The following is a 22,449-nucleotide window of genomic DNA, read 5'->3' as shown; positions in this document are numbered from 1 at the left end:
TATTATATTATATTATATTATATTATATTATATTATATTATATTATATTATATTATATTATATTATATTATATTATATTATTATATTATATTATATTATATTATATTATATTATATTATATTATATTATATTATATTATATTATATTATATTATATTATATTATATTATATTATATTATATTATATTATATTATATTATCTTTCACTCCTGGTGCGATGTGTGGTCTTCTGCATGTAGTTCCAAACTGTGATAATTTAGAACAGGTACTTTATAATAAGCAAACATCCAAACATGGAAGCTCTTATTTTATTTTAAAAGCCACACGTTCGATCCCCAGAAGGGCGGGAACGTCCCCTGCTAAAACCCCGCGAGCTCTGCTGCCAGTCCATACAGGCAGCGTTGAGCCAGGTGAACCAAAGTTCTGCCTAGGTATGAGGCAGATTTCCATTTTCCTGAACTGCTAAGACCAAAAAAGTTAACATGGTATAATCTTCTTCACCAGATGCATATGGGGACATGACTCTTGGGTTGTGGTATTGTTTAGAGATTGTTGTTTATTGTTTACGACTACTTTTGTAATGTTTGTAATTGTGTTGTTGTTTTTACATGATGTAAGCTGCCTTGAATTATGGTTTTAACTTTGGAAAGGCAGCACACAGATAAAACCATTGAAAGACAGCGAGGACGTTAAGTGTGAAATCAGAGGGAAATTAAATGGATTTATGATTATGAACAGTATCACTATCATCTTACAAAGGGCCCAAAAGTATAAAGTACAGTGGTACCTCAGGTTACATACGCTTCAGGTTACAGACTCCGCTAACCCAGAAATAGTGCTTCAGGTTAAGAACTTTGCTTCAGGATGAGAACAGAAATTGCACAGCAGCAGCAGGAGGTCCCATTAGCTAAAGTGGTACCTCAGGTTAAGAACAGTTTCAGGTTAAGTACGGACCTCCGGAACGAATTAAGTACTTAACCTGAGGTACCACTGTAAAGACAAAAACAGTCTATGCCGACAGACTCACCATCAGAGAGACATGGCACAAAAGAAATAAACAACGAGGAAGGCAGAGGAAAGCAAGTGTTGGAGCAGTTGCTCCCCGATTGGCCCACGGATGGGGTCAGGTCGGTCTCCCCTTTGCAGTGTTGCTGTTCCTTGAACAGTCCCTCGGATAAAGGATGCAGAAATGGTTTCAGTCGCCCTTCCCAGAGCAGAGTTGATGATCACAATGCACATGGTACACGTGTCCTGGGGTACACTCTCACACGCATCCTGGTCTCCCGATTCCACCCTGCCGCTTTCCCAGTTGCCCCCCTTGTGTCCCAAAGAGCGCCAGAGGGAAATGGGTTTTGAGACAAGGAGCAGAGCTAGCTAGCTAAACCCAGAAGCAGAAGCAGCATTATTTATTAAATTTGTATAGTGCTCTTCATCCAAAGATCCCGGGGCGGTTCACAACAGAAAAAATACAAAATGAGGGCACAAACACATAATAAAACATAAACTAACAAGCAAACACCTCCCCTCGCACAAGCACCTTTAAAAGGACACAGAATGTTAATCGGCTGACAAGAAGAAGCAGGTGACGTAGTCTTTTCCCGCCTGCACCCGAGCTTCATCTGTGTCGGGGTTCCCTGTCAGTTCCCCAGAATCACAGGCTGTGCTCTGGAAGGTCTGGCAAATTCACTAAAGCGAGCGTTCCACTGGGCATACTCAGAGCGCATGTTTGAATCCTCCTCCCAAGTGACAGCTGCTTTGGGCAGGGCGGGGCTTGCAAAGCGAGGGGTGTGGGACCCACCTGTGACCCCCGTTTGTGGGGAATTCTTCGCGCTTCCAGACTCCTTGAACTTCTCACACTCCCCCCCCCCCGCACATCTTACCCTCAGGGCTTCTTCAAGAGAACCGTGCAGAACAGCAAGCACTACACGTGTACGGAGAACCAGAACTGCAAGATCGACAAGACGCAGCGCAAGAGGTGTCCCTATTGCCGCTTCCAGAAGTGCCTCGTGGTGGGCATGAAACTCGAAGGTGACTTCCGTGGGCAGAGTCGTGGGCGGGCGGGAGGGGGGCGAGTCTTTGCAACACGGAAGGCAGGTGCGAAAGCGCCTTCTGCCAAGCGGGCGGGGAGAGATCCTGACACCCAGCCTATGTCCTGGATGCTGCTGCCTCTGAGCTAACCGCGGCCAGGAGGGCTTTCGCTCCGGTCCAAACAGGACGTGGGGACGTGGGACTTGACGTGGGCGGTAGTGCGTGGAAGGACTGGCGACGTGGCCCCTACGTGACCCAATTTTCTTCCTCGTTCCCCCTCTTAACCCCCGTTGCTTTTCTACCTCTGAGGGGACGAGGAAGCAAAACATATAGGTATACGTGCATTTCCTGCCTAGGTCGTGAGAATGCAACACCTTCCTTGGCCTGGAGGCGCGTTTTTGAGAAGAGCGCGCCTCCACGCACAGCGTCCACCCAAATAACAGTGCCAGGCGGTTTAAAAGAGGCTTTTTGAGATGTTCCAGATCTGCTTCCTTTATATATTTAGCCTCTTTCCCCTCTACCCACCCCGTCCCCTAGTAATCCCCCCCTTCTCCTTCTGCTGGGTTTCCATGTGTCCCGTGTGGCTCTTTATAGGAGGGGCAGGGACCTTACCCTGCAAGGACTCTCGGAAGTGAGACCCTGTAAAATGCAAAGGAGCCGGGGGATTTTTCTGCCTATGCTGTCAAGCTCAGTTGCAAGCCACAATATCCTTATTACTATTAATTCCGTGTTCCATTTGAGCCTAAGGCCGTTATCCCTGGGAAAGTCGGATAAGGATGACAGTATTCTTGCGGTTCCTCAGTAACCAACCTGGAAGGCTTCAAAAGAGGGCGGGACGAATTCATTCAGGGTTATAAGGCTAGCAATGGCAGCAATGCTTTCAGACGTGCTCAGACCCTGCTCGCGTGTTTCCCGTGGGGGTATCTGGGTGGCCACTGTGAGAACAGGATGCGGGGCTGGACCCCCCCCCCTTGGGCTCCCCTTATGTTCTTGAGGCAAAATGCCCGCGCAGCCTCTTCTGACGCTCTTATGTCCAAAGAGCGTTTCGTGCTCCCCCCGCGTCATAACGCTGACTCTTTGAGGAAGGGCTAGCAATAGGGCGACAATTAAATCTGACGGGAGTCCCGTCCGCCCCCGTCTCATTGCCCAGGCCCAATGCCTGATGCTCGGCGCGCTTTGCTGGAGAAGTCCTGAAAAAACCCCGCATTTATTTTTATATTGCTTTTAAAGGCCGACTGTCCAGCTCTGTTTCCACTGAGTGGTCTGAAGACTGGTATATTTCCCATTTAGAGCCTAGCGATTAAAAAGCCTCAGTATCGATTCAATGCACACTATTTGCTGGTACTCCCAGTTTAAAAACCCGACTTCCCAGCTCCGTTTCCGCTGCGGGTTTGCTGTCACGTTCGGGGACTTTTCTGCCTTGGAGAGCAGAGCGGAGAGCAGGATGGGGCGGAGGCTCTGAGCGACATAAAGTGAAAGCAAATTCCTCCATGGGGTGGAAAGGAGGGGGCGAGGCTGGGCGCGGGTCCCGGGGGAGGTTGCTCCACAGCATAGTAGTCTAGGTCTGGAAGGACACGTGTCTCCGGGAACCAATTGGGGTTTCAAATAATAAAAACAGGATAAAAATAAACACACAGAAAGATCACGTGAGAGCCATCTTCAAATACCTAAAGGGCTGTCGCATGGAAAATGGACCATGCTTGTTTTTTCCTGCTCCGGAGGGCAGGACCCGAACTCATGGCTTCAAGCGACAAGGCAGGAGATCCATTCAGGCTCAGCGCCAGGAAGAAATTTATGGCGGCCAAAGCTGTTCGAGGGTGGAAGGGTCTCCCGCGGGAGGTGGTGGTCTCTGCTTCCTCGGAGGCCGGAGAGCCACCTGTCAGGGGTTCCGTAGTTGTGATTCCAGGGGTTGGACTAGATGACCCCTGGGGAACCCTTTCAAGAAACCCCAAGTAAAGGCTACCAGTTTTATCAGATCATGAAGGCTAGTTCCATAGTTGCCAGGCTTGCGGGGAGGAGAGTCGTCTTGAACAGGATGGTTCTGTTGCCTATGTCATAAAGCAATGCCAAATCATATACAAGTGTCCGGAGGTTCTACTCGTTGTGAAAATCTCAAATATGTGCGTTTCTCTCCATTAAAGCTGTATCCCAGAGTAGTGTGGTACAAAGCGTCCAGTGTAAGATTTTGGGCTGTTTCCCACTGAGTTGCAATTATTATTAATATTAATTAGTAAATTAATTACATTTCTAGGCTGCCCTTCTTCCGAGGGTCACAGGGCACTTTACAATATAAAATCTCAAAAAACACATTCCTTAGTAACAATTAAAAAACAATATCTCCCCACAGCTTAAAAGGCCACAGGTGATGATTATACCTCACTCCACCTGGTTTGGTTTCCCCAGCCACTTTGGGCGGCTTACAGCATATCTAAAAACTGGCTGAAGAGGAATGTTTTTGCCTGGCACGTAAAGATATGTAGAGATGGCACCAGGCTAGCCCCCCCCCCATGGGGAGAGCGTCCCACAAGTGGGGAGCCAACACAGAAAAGGCCCCTTCTCATCTTGCCGCCCTCTGGACCTCTCGTGGAGGGGACACATGAAGAAGGGCCTCAGAGCTTCTGGACAGAAGTGGTCCTTGACGAGTTGTGCTCCTGCGCCATTTAAGGCTTTGTAGGTCAAATCCAGCACTGAACTGGGCCTGAAAACTAAGTGGCTGGCAGCCAGTTGAGCCACAGTTGGCATTATATGCTCAAACTGTCTTATTCATGCGGCCAAGGTCATATAGAAGACCACTTCTTTTGACAATACATTTACATCTGCATCGTCAAAAATATTCAGTAACATTAATTTTGGGCAACGAACAATAGTTTCTTTAGCAATATTTATCATTCATGTCAAGAATAAATTCCAAAAATCTTGCCCCAAATTACAGTAAATGGTAATATGTACGAAGTTTATTGGAGTCCCTCCAACTAGTAGGTGATAAAGAAGGAAATATTTTTGACATTTGCAAAGGAGTGCAATAAGATCTGTGCAATAATTTCAAGGAGTTTTCCCAAAGAAATCTGGAAGCAGATTTTTAAGGGCTGTGATCCCCAAATTTTATTCCCATCCTTGGGAATAATTTGTGTGCGAATATCTAGCTCCCATATCTTTTTGAGGGGGTTCCATAGATCCATTGATAACCTACATTAAGCAATATAGAGTATAATTAACATCTAATCCCTTCCCTCCTCTATCCATTGCAATTTTCAAATTTGGTGAAGGGTGACTGTTTTTCTACACACCCCTCACCCTCTCCAGTTGCACATCCAGACTCAGGCACGCTCATGGGTGAGCTGTGTGATAAGCCGGTGGAGACAGGGTTTTCGTGTATGGGGGGGTACTTTGTATATGCTCAGAAGCACCCTCCACACATATCCCAAGGCATGTGGATGAAAGCAGGCAGTGCCAAGAAGGGGTGTCTGTGTGTTTATGTGGGCAGTAGGGGTGTAACAATTTCCTGTATCATAAAGGGATGCACTTTTGCTTAAAAACACTGAAAAAGGGACTAATTATTCTCAGTTATGGAAAAAGCTTGCCCTGAAATGAAAAGTTGGAAACATTGTATATGTAAAGTTACTACTCATAACTATGAGCACTTTTTAAAGCTTCATGGAACTGTTTATAACTTTTACAGCTGCCTGGAACTTCCTAAAACTGCTGAGAATGTTCAAGAAGAATCCAGATATTGGTCTATATGGAAAGATTTCTGGACAAACAACTAAACTTCTTAATTTTTAATATTTCTTTCTGTGGCAATATACAATTGTGGTTGGAGAAACCCAGTTGGATGGGCAGAGTATAAATATAATCATAATCATTACAATGTCGCACAAGACCCTCAATTTATTCTCAGCAATAAGAAGTGATGGACCATGTATAAAACATAGTACATGTATTAGAAAATTTGCAAGCTCCATTTTTCCTGTATGCATGCTATGCATAATACATTATACAGTTACATATACAGAAATCGATGTATTGATTTCGGGGTGACCTTTTTTCAAAAGGTTTGGAAATGACAGTTCATTCCTTTGTTTTTAGGCAAAAGTTCATCTAACTAAGCTACAGGAACATGAGGTTGTAAAAAAGTTACAACCCTAGCGGACACTTCCCTTTCCAGAGATCCCAGGGGAAAGGAATAAAAATAATACTGTATTCAGATTTGTTTTTTGTTTAAATCCCAGCAGTCCGGACATTTATTCCGGTGAGTGCTCAGCTTTTTCTACCGTTGCAAGGAAATAGCCTCCTATCCTGAGCAGTACTGAGTGTCCAGCCAAGCAGTGGACTGGGATGCGGGCCTCACTGGAGTCCCTCGGGCACGCCCATTGCGCAGAACCTGGCTGGCCGGAGCCCCCTCTGACAGCAGGCGCCATGGGGGGGGGGGGAGAGATCTGCTCAGTGGTGAAGTGCCCCCACTTTGCATGCCAAAGGCTCCAGGTTCAATCCCTGGCACCCCCACCCCCCCTTAAAAGGACCCTTGGCCGGAGAGCTGGTGCCAGCACAGCAGACAATACCGGGGGGTTAGATGGACACCAGTGTCCGCCAGATTCTTCTGTTCTGTGCCTTGGCGGAGCAGCTGTGATGAAACCTTGGGCCCCACCCCGGAGGTTTCTGAGCTACAATTCCCCTCAGCCCCAGCTGATGGGAGTTGTAGTCGAAAATATTTGTTTGCATTTATATCCCACCTCGTTCTCCGAGGAGCTTAAGGTGGCAGAGGTACAGAGTTCTCCCCTATTTAATCCCATCTAGCAATACCACTGCAGTGCCCTTGAGCGCATGCAGAGTGCCCGTACGCTTTGATGCCTTGCGACTGGCCTTAGCCTTGCCCGTGTCTGGTGGGCTTCGCGTGGCTTTATCCGCCAGGGGTCGCCGCGAGGGGCGGAGAAGGGCTATAGTTCAGAAGGTCTCCCAGGCTCAGACCCCAGGGACATCTCCAGCAAGCAGGGCTGGGAGAAGACTCCTGAGGAGACGCTGCCAGTCAGTTGCAGACAATACTAAGCTCTATAGACCAGGACTCTATAGACTGACTTGGCATAAGACAACTGCCCCACGTTCTTCTGTTCTTCTGCGTGGAGCAAATGGGCGCACGAAAAAGGGAACGAAAGAGAAGGAGGGGCACACATTCCAACACGACACCCTGGTCGGGTGCTATTTATTCATTATTCATTAATTAATTGCATTTATATCCCTTTTTTTTTCTTGGAGGAGCTCAATGTGGCATCCACGTAGCGTCCAGAGTGGCGCAATCTAATCCTAACGACAACCCTGCGAGGTAGGCTAGAGTGACAAGCAGTGACTGGCCCGGGGGGCAAAGTTGTATGAAATATTGTGGGAGGGCTAAGCCCCTTCCCGCATAATCGATCACACACATCACTTGAGTAGCAATGCCCATCAACGGGGGGGGGACTGTCCCCCTCAAATATTTGATTAGGGGGTGGGGAAAGGGACCTCGACCCCTAGGAGTTGGCTTCTATGGACTGGCCTCTAATGCCACACGCAGGGAGCTTCGAGGCCGAGTGGGGGGATTTGAACCCAGGTCTCTCCCAGGTCCAGGTAAACTAATCACTATGCCACCCCGGATCTCTTAAAAAGAGCTCCTTCAACAACGGAGGCCAAAAGGCAACGTGAAAGTGTAGTGATTTGGGAGGACTAGAGGAAAGGGAGGGGGCGCTGACCCCAGCCGCTCTTAAAGGGCTCAAAAGAAGAGGAAGGATGTGCGCGAGAGCAGGAGTGACGCGAGGAATCAGGGCATCGTTGGCATGGCGCATAATTGCGCAGGGGTGCGCGCAGACATCTTGCTAGCGGCACCGAGGAAACTCAGCGGTAGGCAGAGGGCTTCCCAGGGTGGCAGAGATGGGGAGCCCACGGCCATGTTGGCTGCCAGTCCGGCGAGCGACGGGCCACGGGGGGTCGACCACACCTGAACTCCCCATTCTCATTTCCCATTGACCGGCTTGCAGGAATTGGTGGGACTTTGCTGGGAGGTCCCTTCCCCAGCTTTCTGAATGATTTAATCTGTAACGCACCGCCTTTCTGGCCAAGGAGCCCAAGGCGGCTCACCATTTCCGAATGCAGAAACCAATAAATTACACAGCATAAACCAAGAAGTTCTCGCTGAAGTAGGAACCAGACCGAGGTGAGGAGTTGAGTTTTGGCGCGCCTCTTCCGCTCCAGCGGAGACGAGGAGCCCGCGGTTCTCCAGATGTGGCCCCCAGGCTCCAGCAGCCTCTGGAGAGCTGCAGGCCCCTCATCCCCGGCGCTCCGAGCTTGGGGAGGGCTGTTGCGCCAGCAGCCTGCTTCCAAGTTCACCTGGAGGATGGGCAGCGCCAGAAAAGCATCTCGGACCACCGAGGTCTTTGGCTGGACCTCCAGATGTCAGCTGCTGGCTGGGCCGCTGGCTTCTAGCTCATGCGCAGACCGCTGGGGCGCACAGATGGGGCGGGTCGTTCCCCCTCCAAAGTAGGAACAAGGACCTTCAGAAAGTTAACACCTGAGCACGTGGTTCCTCCTTTTCAAGTCGGCTTCAACTTTTAATAGCAGCTCGGGCTTACTAGCCCCGAATGGCCCTTTGCCCCAGGAGGAGCTTCGCCAGAGGGGTTTCCGCGGCCAGTGGCCGCCGCCTGCCTTCCTTCCTCGCTCCGGAGGAAGGTGGGAGGCGAAGCCGCGTCCTCTGCCAAAGGACCCCGCGGGATGGCCGGGCCTCCTCTTCTCCCGGGTTCGTGGGAGTCGCTCTTGGCGGCTGGAACCCTCTCTGGCTTCTCCCTCCCGCTTCCCCTCTTCTCAGGGACTAGGGCGGGAGGTGGGACATGGGGCGAGTTTCTTCTTTTGGAAGCGGGGGAGGAGAGCGCTCGCTTCCAGGGCGCGCTTCCAAGGCAGCTGCTGCGCTTTTGGGAACAGTGTCGGCATCGGGGATGGAGCCGGGGGAGGTCAGCAGAGAAGCACCTGCGCGGGTTTCACAACCGTGACACATTCTTGCGCTCTGCTCGAGGGTCGCGGCGCGGGCAGTGGCGCGAAATAGCAACAGGGAAAGGGGCCTTTACGCCTAGGACCACGCGCTCCGCCCCCCTCACTAGGACCATCCTGCAGTCATCCTCTTCCCCCTGAAGCCCCGAGGGTCTAGCATCCACACAGTGTTCAGATGCGCATTAAAAGGGCTAGCCAGCACGCCCTGTTTAAATTCAAACGTGTTTCAAAGTCACAGCGTGCACGCAACCTGCAGTGTCGCCAAAGCGGGGCGGAGCAGGGGCCAGATTCGTGGCGTTCCCCCACCCCGCGTGCAGTCGTTTGAACGCAGCCTGGGCCTTCCTGGTCGGATTTTGTCTGACGCCTTTTCCCCGCTTTCTCTCCCTTTGCCCCTTCTTCTCCTCCCTCCTCCCTCCCTCCTCCCTCCAGCCGTGCGCGCCGACCGCATGCGGGGTGGCCGGAACAAGTTCGGGCCCATGTACAAGCGGGACCGAGCCATGAAGCAGCAGAAGAAGGCGCTGATCCGCGCCAACAGCTTCAAACTGGAGTCGGCGGCCCAGCCGCCCATCGTGTCCCCGGTGCAGGCGGCCGCGGAGTACGGCGGGCTGTCGGCCTCGCTGCACGGCCTGAGCCACCACCACCACCAGCCTGGGGTGGCAAAGGCGCTGCCCCCGTCCGGCAGCGGCGGCAGCAGCTCCGGCAGCGGTGGCGGTGGCAACGGGATAAGCAGCTCCACCGCCATGGCGCCCGTCGACTACGAGCGCAGCTCCTACGGGACGCCCGCGCTGGCCATGCCGGTGCCCTCGGGTCACGGGCCGCTCTCGGGTTACCACTACCAGTCCTTCGCCAACCGGGCCATCAAGTCTGAGTTCCCGGACCCATACGCGACGCATCCAAACGAGGCAGCCCCGCCGTACCCCTACCCGGAGGTCTACCCCAGCGGCGGCTCCGCAGCCACTGGGGGCGACTTGCCCGACGTGATCCTGAAGCTGCTGCAGCATGAGCCCGACGAGGCGCAACTCAAGGCCCGCATCCTGGCCTGCCTGCAGGAGGAGCAGAGCAAGGCCCGCCACGAGAAGCTCAGCGCCTTTGGCGTCATGTGTAAGATCGCGGATCAGACCCTCTTCGCCATCGTGGAGTGGGCGCGCAGCTGCATCTTCTTCAAAGAGCTGGAGGTGAGTGGGGGGGCGGGGTTGCTGCTTTTCGCTGGGGGGGGGCCGAACCCCTAGAGGAAATGGCTTCCCACGACCTACATCTCCCCGACTTGGGCATGTTTCCAGCGGTTGCTTTGTTTGGGGTGGGGGTGGTGAGGAGGAAGGTTGAACCGTGGCTGGGGCGAGGCCTGCTTTGAGCACGTGCAGAGCGCCGGCAGCCAACGCAGGGTAAGTCTTCTGCCAGGTAAGGACTCCCACAGCTTCACCTGCGCTCAGTAATTTACCTTGGGAACCCTCTTTGAGGTGCCCACCTGGCTCAGGGGCTGCCACGCGAAAGGGCAGCTGGTGCCCAGTTCTCTCTGCGGAGGTCGAGGCTGCCCCTTGCCTTCCAGGCCCTGTGGGCGAGCGGGGGTGGGAACCTGGGAAGCCTTGGCAAAGGGCAGCTGATTGTTCGCTGCGCCCAACAGCCGCCCTTTCAGGGACCTCAGCTCAGAGTTGCTCAGGGACAGCCTGAAAGAATGTCCTGCCCACTGTGCCCCATGGTCACTGGTGTCCATTTGGGCTGATGGGACAGAAGGCAGGGCCGCCCCCTGGACTGGTTGCAAATGAGAATGGGGAGGCTGCTGAGAGCGAGCAGAGGCTGGGGGGCCCACAGGTGCCTCCTTGGCCAAAGGTGTCCTAAGAGTAAGCCCGTAGAGTGCAGTGGGGCTTACCCGCAGGTAAGTGTGTGTATGATTTCAGGCATGGCTGCTTCCCTCACTGCTTGGAAAGGGGTGTGGATATTGAGGCATGGTCTCCCCTTAGTCCACTTTGCCTGTGCAGAAGGGATCTGCTTCATCCCATATTTTGGGGTCCCAGGCGGAACAACAGACCCACATGGACCGTCTCCCTCCTGAACCTTACGGAAGGGCAGGTGTGCGTGTGAGAGTGGGGAGGGGCCACTTCTGTGCTCAGCCCTCAGCTGAGAGTGGATCCAGGGCCTCACTTGGGTCCGGGGAATCCGAGTTCGAATCCCTTTCCGAAAGGTAAAGGGACCCCTGCCTGTTAGGTCCAGTGGCAGATGACTCTGGGGTTGCACGCTCATCTCGCTCTATAGGCCGAGGGAGCCGGCGTTTGTCCGCAGACAGCTTCCGGATCATGTGGCCAGAAGGACTAAGCCACTTCTGGCGAACCAGAGCAGCGCACGGAATCTCTTTCCTAAATGGTGGGCTTATTCACCACTTGGAAAAAATGCATTATGAGTGGCAGAGAGCTGCCCCCCCTTGAAAGTGTCATTCAGTGTGAATCTGTGGTGGTGTGAGATTTGCACCCAGGACTCCTCAGTGGATCACCAACCTCTGCACTGTACAAGCCCTTGAGGAAATGGCTATAATAAATAAGACCAAAGCAATAGCTGCTGTAGAAATGCTTTCAAATGAATGAAAATTCATGTGTTCATTAGCAATGACGGGGCTTTCACATTTAAAATACCTAAATGAGCTCTCCCCAGTGTGGCTTTATAGTGTCCCACTAAAACTGCTATCAGAGTTTTAAAACACCCACTAGCCAGGCAATTGATGGGCATAACTCATTTGAGGTCCGGCCAATGTGGGAGGAAGAGGGCTCAGCTGGCAAATGGGGCTCCGGAAGATTCCTCTGTTAAGGAGCCAGAGGCACCGCCAGGGTCCCCGGGCTCTCATTGCCTGCCTTCCTCCAAGGCCGGTGGATCTCTGTAGCCCTCTCTCCTCACTCCAGGCAGGCAACAAACTGCTCTCCGATTGCAACTTCGCTTTTTAGATCTGGGTTTAAGATCTTCTGCACGAAACAGGTCTGCCATTGGAAGGCCATTGCTTGGATGTATAAATAAAATCTCAGAGCACATGACAACAATTGTGCATAAAACCATACAAGAAAAGCTATATAACAAAGTTAACATTAAAGTAAAGGTAAAGGGACCCCTGACCATTAGGTCCAGTCGTGACCGACTCTGGGGTTGCAGTGCTCATCTCGCTTTATTGGCCAAGGGAGCCGGCGTACAGCTTTCGGGTCATGTGGCCAGCATGACTAAGCCGCTTCTGGCGAACCAGAGCAGCGCATGGAAACACCGTTTACCTTCCCGCAGGAGCAGTAACTATTTATCTACTTGCACTTTGACGTGCTTTCGAACTGCTAGGTTGGCAGGAGCAGGGACTGAGCAACGGGAGCTCAGCCCGTCGCGGGGAATCGAACCGCCAACTTGATCGGCAAGTCCTAGGCTCAGTGGTTTAACCCACAATGCCACCCGCGTCCCTAAAGTTAACATTATTAATCAGCTAAAGGCTGTGGAAAGGTGTGTTCTTAATTGCCTGCATAAGCCTTATGGGATAGAAAAGAATTTAGCGGGTATGTGAATGATGAAACAGAAGGGGCCTGGATTCCATGCTGTGTGAGCAAAGGAAATAGTTTATTATTTGTTTGTTTGTTTTTACATTTATAGCCCACTTTTCCCTCCAAAGAGCTCAAGCTGTTACCCATAGTTCTCTTCCTATCTCTTTATTCTCACAACAGCCTTGTCATTTAGGGTAAGGGAAAGTGACTGGACCAAAGCCGCTTAGCAAGCTCCTTCAGGCCTTGTTCAAAACTGCAACCATGACGGCTTCAGAGGGTTCTCCTGCCTGGGGGGCGGGGGGAAAGGTGATCTCCAACACCTGTTTTCAATACCAGTGCTCACCAACTTGGGACAGCATGGTGTAATGGTTAGAGTGTCAGACTAGCAAAAAGGTAACAGTAGATTGGGAATAAAATTCTCTAGGCAGTTTGTCCTGAAATTATGACAAACTTAACACTAGTGTGTACCTCACAGGGTAGTTTTGAGAATAAAATAGAGGGGAGCCAAGGGGAACCATGGAGGCCAAGGTGGAATATACCGTATTTTTTGCTCTATAAGATGCACTTTCCCCCTCCTAAAAAGTAAGGGGAAATGTGTGTGCGTCTTATAGGGCGAATGCAGGCTGCGCAGCTTTCGCTGAAGCCAGGAGAGCAAGAGGGATCAATCCCTCTTGCTCTCCTGGCTTCGCTTCGCTGGAGAGGCGCTCCACAGCTTTCCCTCTCTGCGCAGCGCCCCTTCAGCGAAGCAGGAGGAGAAATGGAGCCCCTTCCGTATCTCCTCCCGCTTTGCTGGAGAGACACTGAGCAGAGAGGGAGAGAACATTTTTTTCTTGTTCTCCTCCTCTAAAACTAGGTGCATCTTATGGTCTTATAGCGCGAAAAATACGGCAAATGTAATATAGCAGTAAAAGGGGGGTTAGGGAAATGTGTGGGGTGTAAGGTGAACAGTGGCTACTAGTCATGATGGCACATCCAGAGTGAATACTAGTTACCTGGGGCTCAACAGTGGGAGAGAACTGCTAACATCCCCCCACCCTGCAAATGTCCGGCTTGTGGTCTTCCCAGGGGCATCTGTTGGCCACTCTGGGAAATGGGCTGCTGGCCTGCAAGCCCCAAATCCTCTGGAATAGACAGGAAGGCTAATCTTGTTCTAGGACAAAAGTCATTCCCCAGCTATTGCTAATCTCTCTTTACTGTGATGTAGACATCACAGTTCCCGTCTTCAAAGACACAGCCTCCTCTCCCCAGAAATGGGGGCTTGAACATGGTGAGGGGGAGGTACAGTATTAGTCCCTGATCTGGACTTTGTGTGGAAATGAAATCTCTCCACCACAATAATGAGCTTCAGAACTTATCTCAATACTAGCCACACTAAGACAAACACTGCAGAATATCAAAGAAAGACATTGCAAACAGGAGGTGGGCTTCAGTCCTTGATGTAGTTCAATGGACTTCCCTCTCTCTGATCCTGGAGGGAGATTCTGTGCTGGTTCATCAATGCAGATCTTCTGCAACAACTGCTGCTCCTAGCCATCTGCAGCAGGCACATGCCATGGCTCCCCAAATTTCAGCTTCCAGCTGATGTTTCCAGAGGTGAGTCATCAGGTACTGAAATGGAAATATACCAGCCTCCTCTGATGCTTTTGCTGGAGTGGAACCTCCTGTAAACGCCCCTTCACAGCGTTTTCAATACAGTGCACTCAAACACAGCAATTTATTTACTTTAAAACTTACAACTTTAATTGGGGGGTGGGGGAGGCAGAGAGAGCAGACAACTTGGTGGTTAATACTTTGTCTCACAGAACCGTTGCTCCAATCTTGCTTCAGCCCTGATGAGAGTAAGTGGTGCAGGATGGTGCCCTACATCCTTGCTCAGAGTTAGTGGCCAGACCCACACTGTAGATTTAAAGTCCTCTTAAAGGTAAAGGGACCCCTGACTGTTAGGTCCAGTCGTGGCCGACTCGGGGGTTGTGGCGCTCATCTCACTCTTTAGGCCGAGGGAGCTGGCATTTGTCTGCAGACAGCTTCCGGGTTTTGTGGCCAGCATAACTAAGCCGCTTCTGGCGAACCAGAACAGCGCACGGAAATGCCGCTTACCTTTCTGCTGGAGTGGTACCTATTGATCTACTTGCACTTTGACATGCTTTCGAACTGCTAGGTTGGCAGCAGCAGGGACTGAGCAACGGAAGCTCACCAAATCATGGGGATTCGAACTGCCAACCTTCTGATCAGCAAGTCCTAGGCTCTGTGGTTTAACCCACAGCGCCACCCACGTCCCTTTTAAAGTCCTCTTAGACCACTTTAAATAGCCTTGGCTTCCCCCGAGAATTCTGGGAGTTGTAGTTTTTAAGGGTGCTAAGAGTCACTAGGGGAGCCTTCTCTCTCCCAGAACTTCAGTTCCCAAAGCGGTGCAACAGTCAGAAACTTAGCCAGGGCCTGGGCAGCCTGATGTGGTGCAGAAGTGCCAGCCCAAAGAAGACTAGATGTCTGGATTGGGACCAAGCCATTCTCTAGCCGTGCGCTGTTCTCCCAGCAACATGCATGCTCTGTTCCTGCAAAAGAGGCATGTCTCTTCATGGAGGACAGCGATGCCACTGGGTGGAAGCTGCAGCAGGGAAGAGGGCTGGCTGCTCTTGGGCTTAAGGCCTGGTTGTGGGTTTCCCCTTGGGATGATGGGCCATGGGCCTGATCCAGCAGGGTCTTCCTACGTTCTCACGGCTACCAGCCCTGATGCCTGTGTTCTGCCTCCCACACTCAGAGGCAACAATGCTGTTGAATACCAGTTGCTGGAAATTGCAGGAGGGGAGAGAGATGCTCTTGGCAGCGGCGGAGGAGGCCGCTTGGGCGCCTGGGGCAGCACACACAGGGGCAGGGCACACCGCGAGGCCTCCAGAGTCTGCCTGCCTCCTCCCACTCAGCCGCCTTGCAGGTGGGGGGAGGTAGCGGGGGGGACCGTTTGGGCAGAGCAGAGCCTGCATGCGCCCAATCACCACGTCTCTCCCAGGAGAGACGCGTGGCTTGGGTGCGCTGCAGGCTCGTAGTGAGCGCCGCCCAGCATTTTGTCACCCCCTCAGTGGTGACACCCGGGTGGGCTGCACCCACCACAGCCCCCTTCCTCCGCCACTGGCTCTCGGGTTCATGTCCTTCACAGGTTTCCCAGAGAGGGCATCTGGTGGGTCACTGGGCAAGGTGGGCCATTGGCCTCATCCAGGAGACTCTGATGTTCTTGTGAATGTCCTCCTGGCCAGCCCTGGGTGCTTCCGAACCCTGAGTTTGAAGCCAGGCTGCCCTTTGTAACCCCTCCCAAACCGCTCCTTTCCTTCAGGGACTGCAGCAGCCCCCAAACTCTGCAATGGCCCCAAGCTGTGCCAGCATGTCAGAACCCTCCAGCCTCCCCAACCCCTTTTGGTACATAATTGTGCAGAAGGCCGAGGGGACTGGCTGTGTTGCCACTGGGCTAATTGGCCTCTTGACACCAGTTCCCAGTGCAATATTCTGCCCCTCACCCCCCCACCCCACCCGCCTTCTCCCAGGGCAGCCAGATTGAAATCAGATTTAACCTCCCAGATATATCGTTTCATTTAAGGGCTAGTAATTCTGTCAGTCCGACTCTGACAAACGAGAGCCTCGCCTGCCAATCTGCGGGCAAGAGTGATGTGCTGCTGTTCCTGGGGTGTCAAGCGCCGGAGAGTTACAGGCTCCGCTGGCCTTCAGGAGGCAAGACTAATAACCGGCCAGGCCAGGGGAGATTTGGGCGGGGGGCGGGGAGGCGGTTTCTTGTTTATGGAGGGAGGTGTGTGGCGAGGGATAGGTGGGGGCGGGGGGAGAGGTCAGAGCTGATACCCATAAATACCCTCTCTTAAGTGAGCTGAGATGAGATGTGTCAAGGCTTGAAGGAAGATTTGCGGGGATGGAGTGTCTGGGCAGGGAGGTGGAATAGATTGCTCTTGGGGTTGTCCTGGGTTGGGGCTCTTCTCTCCTCTTCCACTGACAACCTATAATTTAATAAATTATATAGAGATGGATTTCTCCTGGCGATGGGGGGCTTGAGGGTGGCTCCCAGCAGTGGGGACCTGACCGGATGGGTGCTGTGGCTTGGTCTGGGCTGAGGTCTCGTGATTTGTATTTGAGTGGCCAGCAGGGTGTGGATGGAGAAATCTGAGGCTGCCTACAAGAACCAGCATAGTCATTAAGAGTGTCAGACTAAGACCTGGGAGAGAGCAGGGTTCAGATCCCGACCTGGCTGCCATGAAGCTCACTGAGTGAGACCTCAGTCCATTCACTGCCTCTCTCAGCCCAACCCACCTCACAGGGTTGTCGTGGGAATTGAATGAGGAAGGGGAGAAAACCATGTACACCACCTTGAGCTTCTTGGGGGGAAAGTTGGGATATAAATGCTAATGCTAATAATATGGGACGCGGGTGGCGCTGTGGGTTAAACTACAGAGCCTAGGACTTGCCGATCAGAAGGTCGCCAGTTCGAATCCCCACGACGGGGTGAGCTCCCATTGCTCAGTCCCATCTCCTGCCCACCTAGCAGTTCGAAAGCACATCAAAGTGCAAGTAGATAAATAGATACCACTCCGGTGGGAAGGTAAATGGCGTTTCTGTGTGCTGCTCTGGTTCACCAGAAGTGGCTTAGTCATGCTGGCCACATGACCCGGATGCTGTACGCCGGCTCCCTCCGCCAATAAAGCGAGATGAGCGCCGCAACCCCAGAGTCGGCCACGACGGGACCTAATGGTCAGGGGTCCCTTTACCTTTTTAATGCTAATAATAATGCTAATGCTAATGCTAATGCTAATAATAATAATAAATGATAAAACATTTGAAGATATTAGTACTGTGCAAGTGATCAGTGCTGTGAATTGATGAGTCGACACAGGGGGGAGTGGTTTTGTGTTCAAACTGTGGGAGAGGGAAAATGTTTTGCAATAGCGACTCTGAAATAATTGGAGAAGGCAGGAACATGCCTTGGGGATAGAAGCAAAGACCCCCTTCTGCGGATATATTGGACAATTGCAGTGTCTGGTCCCTCCCTCCAGACTGGTGTGTGGGTTCTACTTTGCAGCATTTCACTGGCACAGTAAGAGTGCGTTCGTGGTGGAGTTGCACCGGACTGTCCCAATATCATTCTAGTTTATTAGTTGTTCTGCAGTGTTACTGAATGAGCAACTCTTGTGCAACAGATGCTGAATGAAAAGACCCCCCAGCCCACTGCTCCACACAATAGCCATCACAGTTCTGGTATGAAATACTATAGGATTTCGGCAGGAAGTTATGGGGCATGCCCCAGTTTTGCTCCCTGAAACTTCTGCAGGGGCAAACTGTCCTGAAAGCGGGATAACCTATAACCACCCTGATACCTAGAGATGGGAAGGCCTGGAAAAAACCCAGGAAAATCGACCCCCCCCCAGTTTTTTTCCATTTTCCCCCAAAGCCGTTTCCCCCCAGAATGTTTTTTTTAAATAGTTTGATATAGTTTGAATATTCCACACATTTCTTTTTTTCAATTTTTCTTGAAAAAAATGGCTTTGGCAAAAACCAGAAAAAAGCCCGTCCCCCCAAATTTTTCCGTCCCCCCCAGGCCTTCCAGCACCCCCCTTTTAGAGCTCCCTGTCAACTGACACCAGGCAGGTGCTCTCACTGTACTCTTTCCAGCAACGGCTCAAAACATTTTCATTAAGGCTGTTGTAAACACCTGATCGCGTAGAAGCTGCATGCGATTTGCTTCCTTTTAACCACTGCTGACTTTAATCACCTTTTGAATACTCTTAAATACCTGCTTTTAACTGTGTTTTATCAATCGTTTTAATGTTCTGTTGTATATCTTTGTTAACTGTTTAGGAGCTCTCTTACTACCATGCGGTTTATAATATATAATCACAAATTCAATTTAAAAACCCTCACACACTCCCTTTCCTTTCAAACAGAGTTTGAGCCTTAGTGCAACATACTATTCAGTAACCGGATGTGGGTTACTTCTGGGCCTGGCATGCAGAAAAATTGAAAGCTGTTTTTTAGAAGTCCATGAGAAAAATGACAAATAGGAAGACGAAGAAGAAATGGAAAATGACAGCAGTAGTTCAGAAAATGAGATAGAAGAAACTGCATGTATATGTTGTGTCTTCTGTTTCTTTTCTTTTTAAAGCTCTACTCAAAGGGTAGACCTTCTATGGAGCTTAAATATTGAGGTGGACCTTAACTTCATTTGCTGTTGGTGCTAAGGGGCAAATCTGATTATTTTTTATGTTGATGGTTTCTTGCTTTTTTTGTTGCTTTTGAGGGAAATCGGGCTGCTTACCCCATTTTATCGCAAGCATAATACTTTCATATACATTGCATTTCACGCAATTTGTAAAACTACTCCACACTGAACATTTTTTCAGTTTCCCCAAGATTTCTATTTTTTTCTGGAAAAAAACAGGGGGGAAACATTTTTTTCTCATGGCATCAAGATTTCTGGAAATTTTACACCTCTACTGATACCATCATGACCAGTTTTGGAACTTAGTTCGCTTCCGAGATCTGTGGCTAGTTTCCTGATGGAAGCTCTTCTTCCCTGGGACTCTCCTGTGTCTGATAAATACTTTGAAAGCTCATTGGAGAGACTGTAGTGGGATGGTTTGCAAAGGAGGGCCATGGCTGTAATTATCTTCATAGAATCATAGAATTGTAGAGTTGGAAGGGACCCTGGGGGTCATCTAGTCCAGCCCCCTGCAAAGCAGGAATCTCAGCTAAAACATCCAGGACAGATGGCCAAACCCAACTCTGCTTAAAAACCTTCAAAGAAGGAGATCCCACCACCACCTTCCCAGGTAGTCTATTCCACTGCTGGACAGTTCTTACTGTTAGAAAGTTCTTTCTAGTGTTTTGTTGGAACCCCATTTTTTAAGAAGTTGAATCCATTGGTTCAGGTCCCACCCATCAGAGCAGCAGAAAAGCAGATTGCTTCATCTGCCAAGTGACAAGCCTTCATATATTTGAAGACGGCTATCCCTTCACCTCTTAGTCTTTTCTTCTCCAGGCTAAACATCCCCAAATCCTTCAAGCTTTCATCATCAGTCTTGATTGTGAACAGAGCTCCCCCCCCCATGGAACTCACCAGAACTTAGTTCCTGCACCTCTCAGGTGGGAACCACTGCCATTATAAGAGAACAATAGAGGCGTTCAGGGTGAGTTGCAGCACCTTGTTTTCTGGAAAAATAGCACTGGTTTTGAGACCGTTGATCTTCTTGGTCCCCCTCCCCTGCACACATTTCAACTTGTCAACATCCTTCTTAAATTGTCGCACCCAGAACTGGACACAAGAATCCAGGTGGGATCTGACCAAGGCAGAATAGAGCAATACTATGACTTCCAATAGGACACTAGACTTCTGTTGATGCCACATAGGATTGCATTACAGTCGTACCTTGGTTGTTGAACGGAATCTGTTCCGGGAGTCTGCTCAACTTCTGAAAATGTTCAACAACCAAGGCACGACTTCTGATTGGCTGCAAGAGCTTCCTGCACTCAATCAGAAGCCACAGAAGCCACGTCGGACATTCAGCTTCCAAAGAATATTAAAAAACCGGAACATTCACTTCTTAAGTTGTTTAGTCGTGTCCGCCTCTTCATGACCCCCTGGACCAGAGCACGCCAGGCACTCCTGTCTTCCACTGCCTCCCGCAGTTTGGTCAAACTCATGCTGGCAGCTTTGAGAACACTGTCCAACCATCTCGTCCTCTGCCGTCCCCTTCTCCTTGTGCCCTCCATCTTTCCCAACATCAGGGTCTTTTTCAGGGAGCCTTCTCTTCTCATGAGGCGGCCAAAGTCTTGGAGCCTCAGCTTCAGGATCTGTCCTTCCAGTGAGCACTCAGGGCTGATTTCCTTCAGAATGGATAGGTTGGATCTTCTTGCAGTCCATGGGACTCTCCAGAGTCTCCTCCAGCACCAGAATTCAAAAGCATCAATTCTCCGGCGATCAGCCTTCTTTATGGTCCAGCTCTCACTTCCATACGTCACTACTGGGAAAACCATAGCTTCCCCGGCAAAATAGCAAAATACACCAGAACAATTAAAAAACAGTAATAATGTAATGTACCCTCGCTTCTTATAGCAATGTGTCTACAGGAACAACAACAGCAATATTATCTGATACTAAAACTGAAAGTTATGATACATTTACGGCTCCATCTGGATGGGCTCATTTTGTTGGTTTGCCTATAGATTTTTGGCTGGGGCAGGTGGGGACATCCTTTCCGCTGTGGAGTTTGTGCTTAACTTATGTGGATGGTTTTTGAATCTGGTTGAGCTAAACCCAGAAGAAAGCACCTGTTTCCCTTGGAATAGGGGAATCTCCACTCCCATTAACTATAAGGGAGAGGTGATATTTTGTCTGCATTTTGATGGAAAAGTACCCAGTCCACACAACTTGAACCAATACAATATCCTGAAGAAGGATTTTGAGAAGCTGGAATGGGGTCAGAGGAAAGCGACCGAAGATAAAGTCTCTTGCGACCCAGACTTAAAATGAATGTCTGAGGGATATGGTGGTGTTTAGACTGGAGAAGTGGAGACTGAGGTGGCCATATTCAGATATCGGAAGGGTCGTTGGAAGATAGGGCAAGCTGCTCCAGATGGTAGGAACCAAACTATCAGATTCAAGTTACAAGAAAGGAGACTCAGCCTAAACATTAGGGAAGACTTTTCTGACAGTAAGAGCTATCCAACAGTGGAACAGATTTCCCCAGAAGGTGGTTCACTCTCCATGGAGGTTTTTAAGCAGAAGTTGGGTGGCCATCAGTCATGGATTCTTTAGCTGAGATTCCCGCATTGCAGGGGGGATGGACTAGATGGCCCTTGGGGTCCCTTCCAGCCCTACAAATCTGTGATTCCAAGTGAGCTGAAACACAATTATCTTTCAAAATTCGTACTTCTCTGAATTAAGTAATGCAGTTCCCCATCCAGTGTGTACAATAATGCATACATTAGGAGGAATTGTGCCTAAAAGGCATGCATTAATAAAATTAGATGTAAAAATGCATTATGTTAGGGGGAACTGATTGCAGAGATGTTTTAAGTTCATCAAAGTTGCATCTAAAAAAATAGTGCTTATTAGGTGAAATTCACAATTAAATGCTGATGAATTTTCATGAGGATTTCTTATTTTTTTTACTTGTGGAAATGTGGAAAGCTGAATTTAATATTAGAAAAACAAGAAACTGAAATTGACAGATTCATGTTGACCCCAGCCAACATGGCTAGAGGTCTGCAGCGATGACGGGAGTTGTAGTCTGATAACATCTGTAGGGAAGGCTGCGCAAGGACGCACATTTGCATTTTTTGCTTTCTTTTAGGCAGGGTTAAATGTCCTGCACAGCCAGTTCTTGGGACTGAGAAGGGGAAGGAGAAAGTCGCAAGCCTGTTGTGCTGGCTGACATCTAGGCAGGCAATTAAACAACATCTTGTTTTCCTGATGATCTTGGTGGTGGCTGGGGGAGGGGAGAGGTCAGTCGCTGCGACATCTGAAGGGTGTTAACCTCTTATTAACACCTTCAATTTGTGAAAGGTTTTGATTGTCATCTCCTGGCCCAGCTTTGTCCCTTCCCAATTGTCGAGGGGACGCATCCAATCTTCACCAAATAATTGTGCCCTCTGCAACTCCCCCCCCCCCCGCTGCAGTGGCTGCATCCGTAGCAGCCTCTCAGAGAGACTTGTGGACACGTTTCATTTTGAGTGATCATAACAGCACAAGAAGCGGCTGCTGCATCAGGCCAGTGGTCCATTGAGTCCACCATCCTGCTCTCAGGTGCCTCGGATGGGAAACTTTGGCAGCATCCTGACTAGAAGACATTGACAGCCCTCTCTACCTCCTCCATGAATTTGCTCGGTCCTCTATTCAAGCCATCCAAGTCGGTGGCCATTACTGC

At 50.3% G+C, this 22,449-nt stretch overlaps 1 protein-coding gene across 1 annotated transcript in view; it reads left to right on the top strand.

The window, feature by feature from the left end:
- Positions 1-22,449, top strand: part of NR5A1 (nuclear receptor subfamily 5 group A member 1) — a 50,175-nt gene that overhangs the window by 5,756 nt on the left and 21,970 nt on the right. The window contains exons 2-3 of the mRNA XM_083485934.1: positions 1,886-2,027; positions 9,465-10,210. Coding sequence (XP_083342060.1) covers positions 1,886-2,027; positions 9,465-10,210 — 888 coding nt within the window. The remainder of the gene's footprint in view (positions 1-1,885; positions 2,028-9,464; positions 10,211-22,449) is intronic.

Source organism: Podarcis liolepis (assembly GCF_965112155.1).
Source record: "Podarcis liolepis genome assembly, chromosome: Z".
NCBI lineage: Eukaryota > Metazoa > Chordata > Lepidosauria > Squamata > Lacertidae > Podarcis > Podarcis liolepis.
Note: the sequence above shows the minus strand (reverse complement) of the source record. Positions and strands in the feature narration are given on the sequence as shown.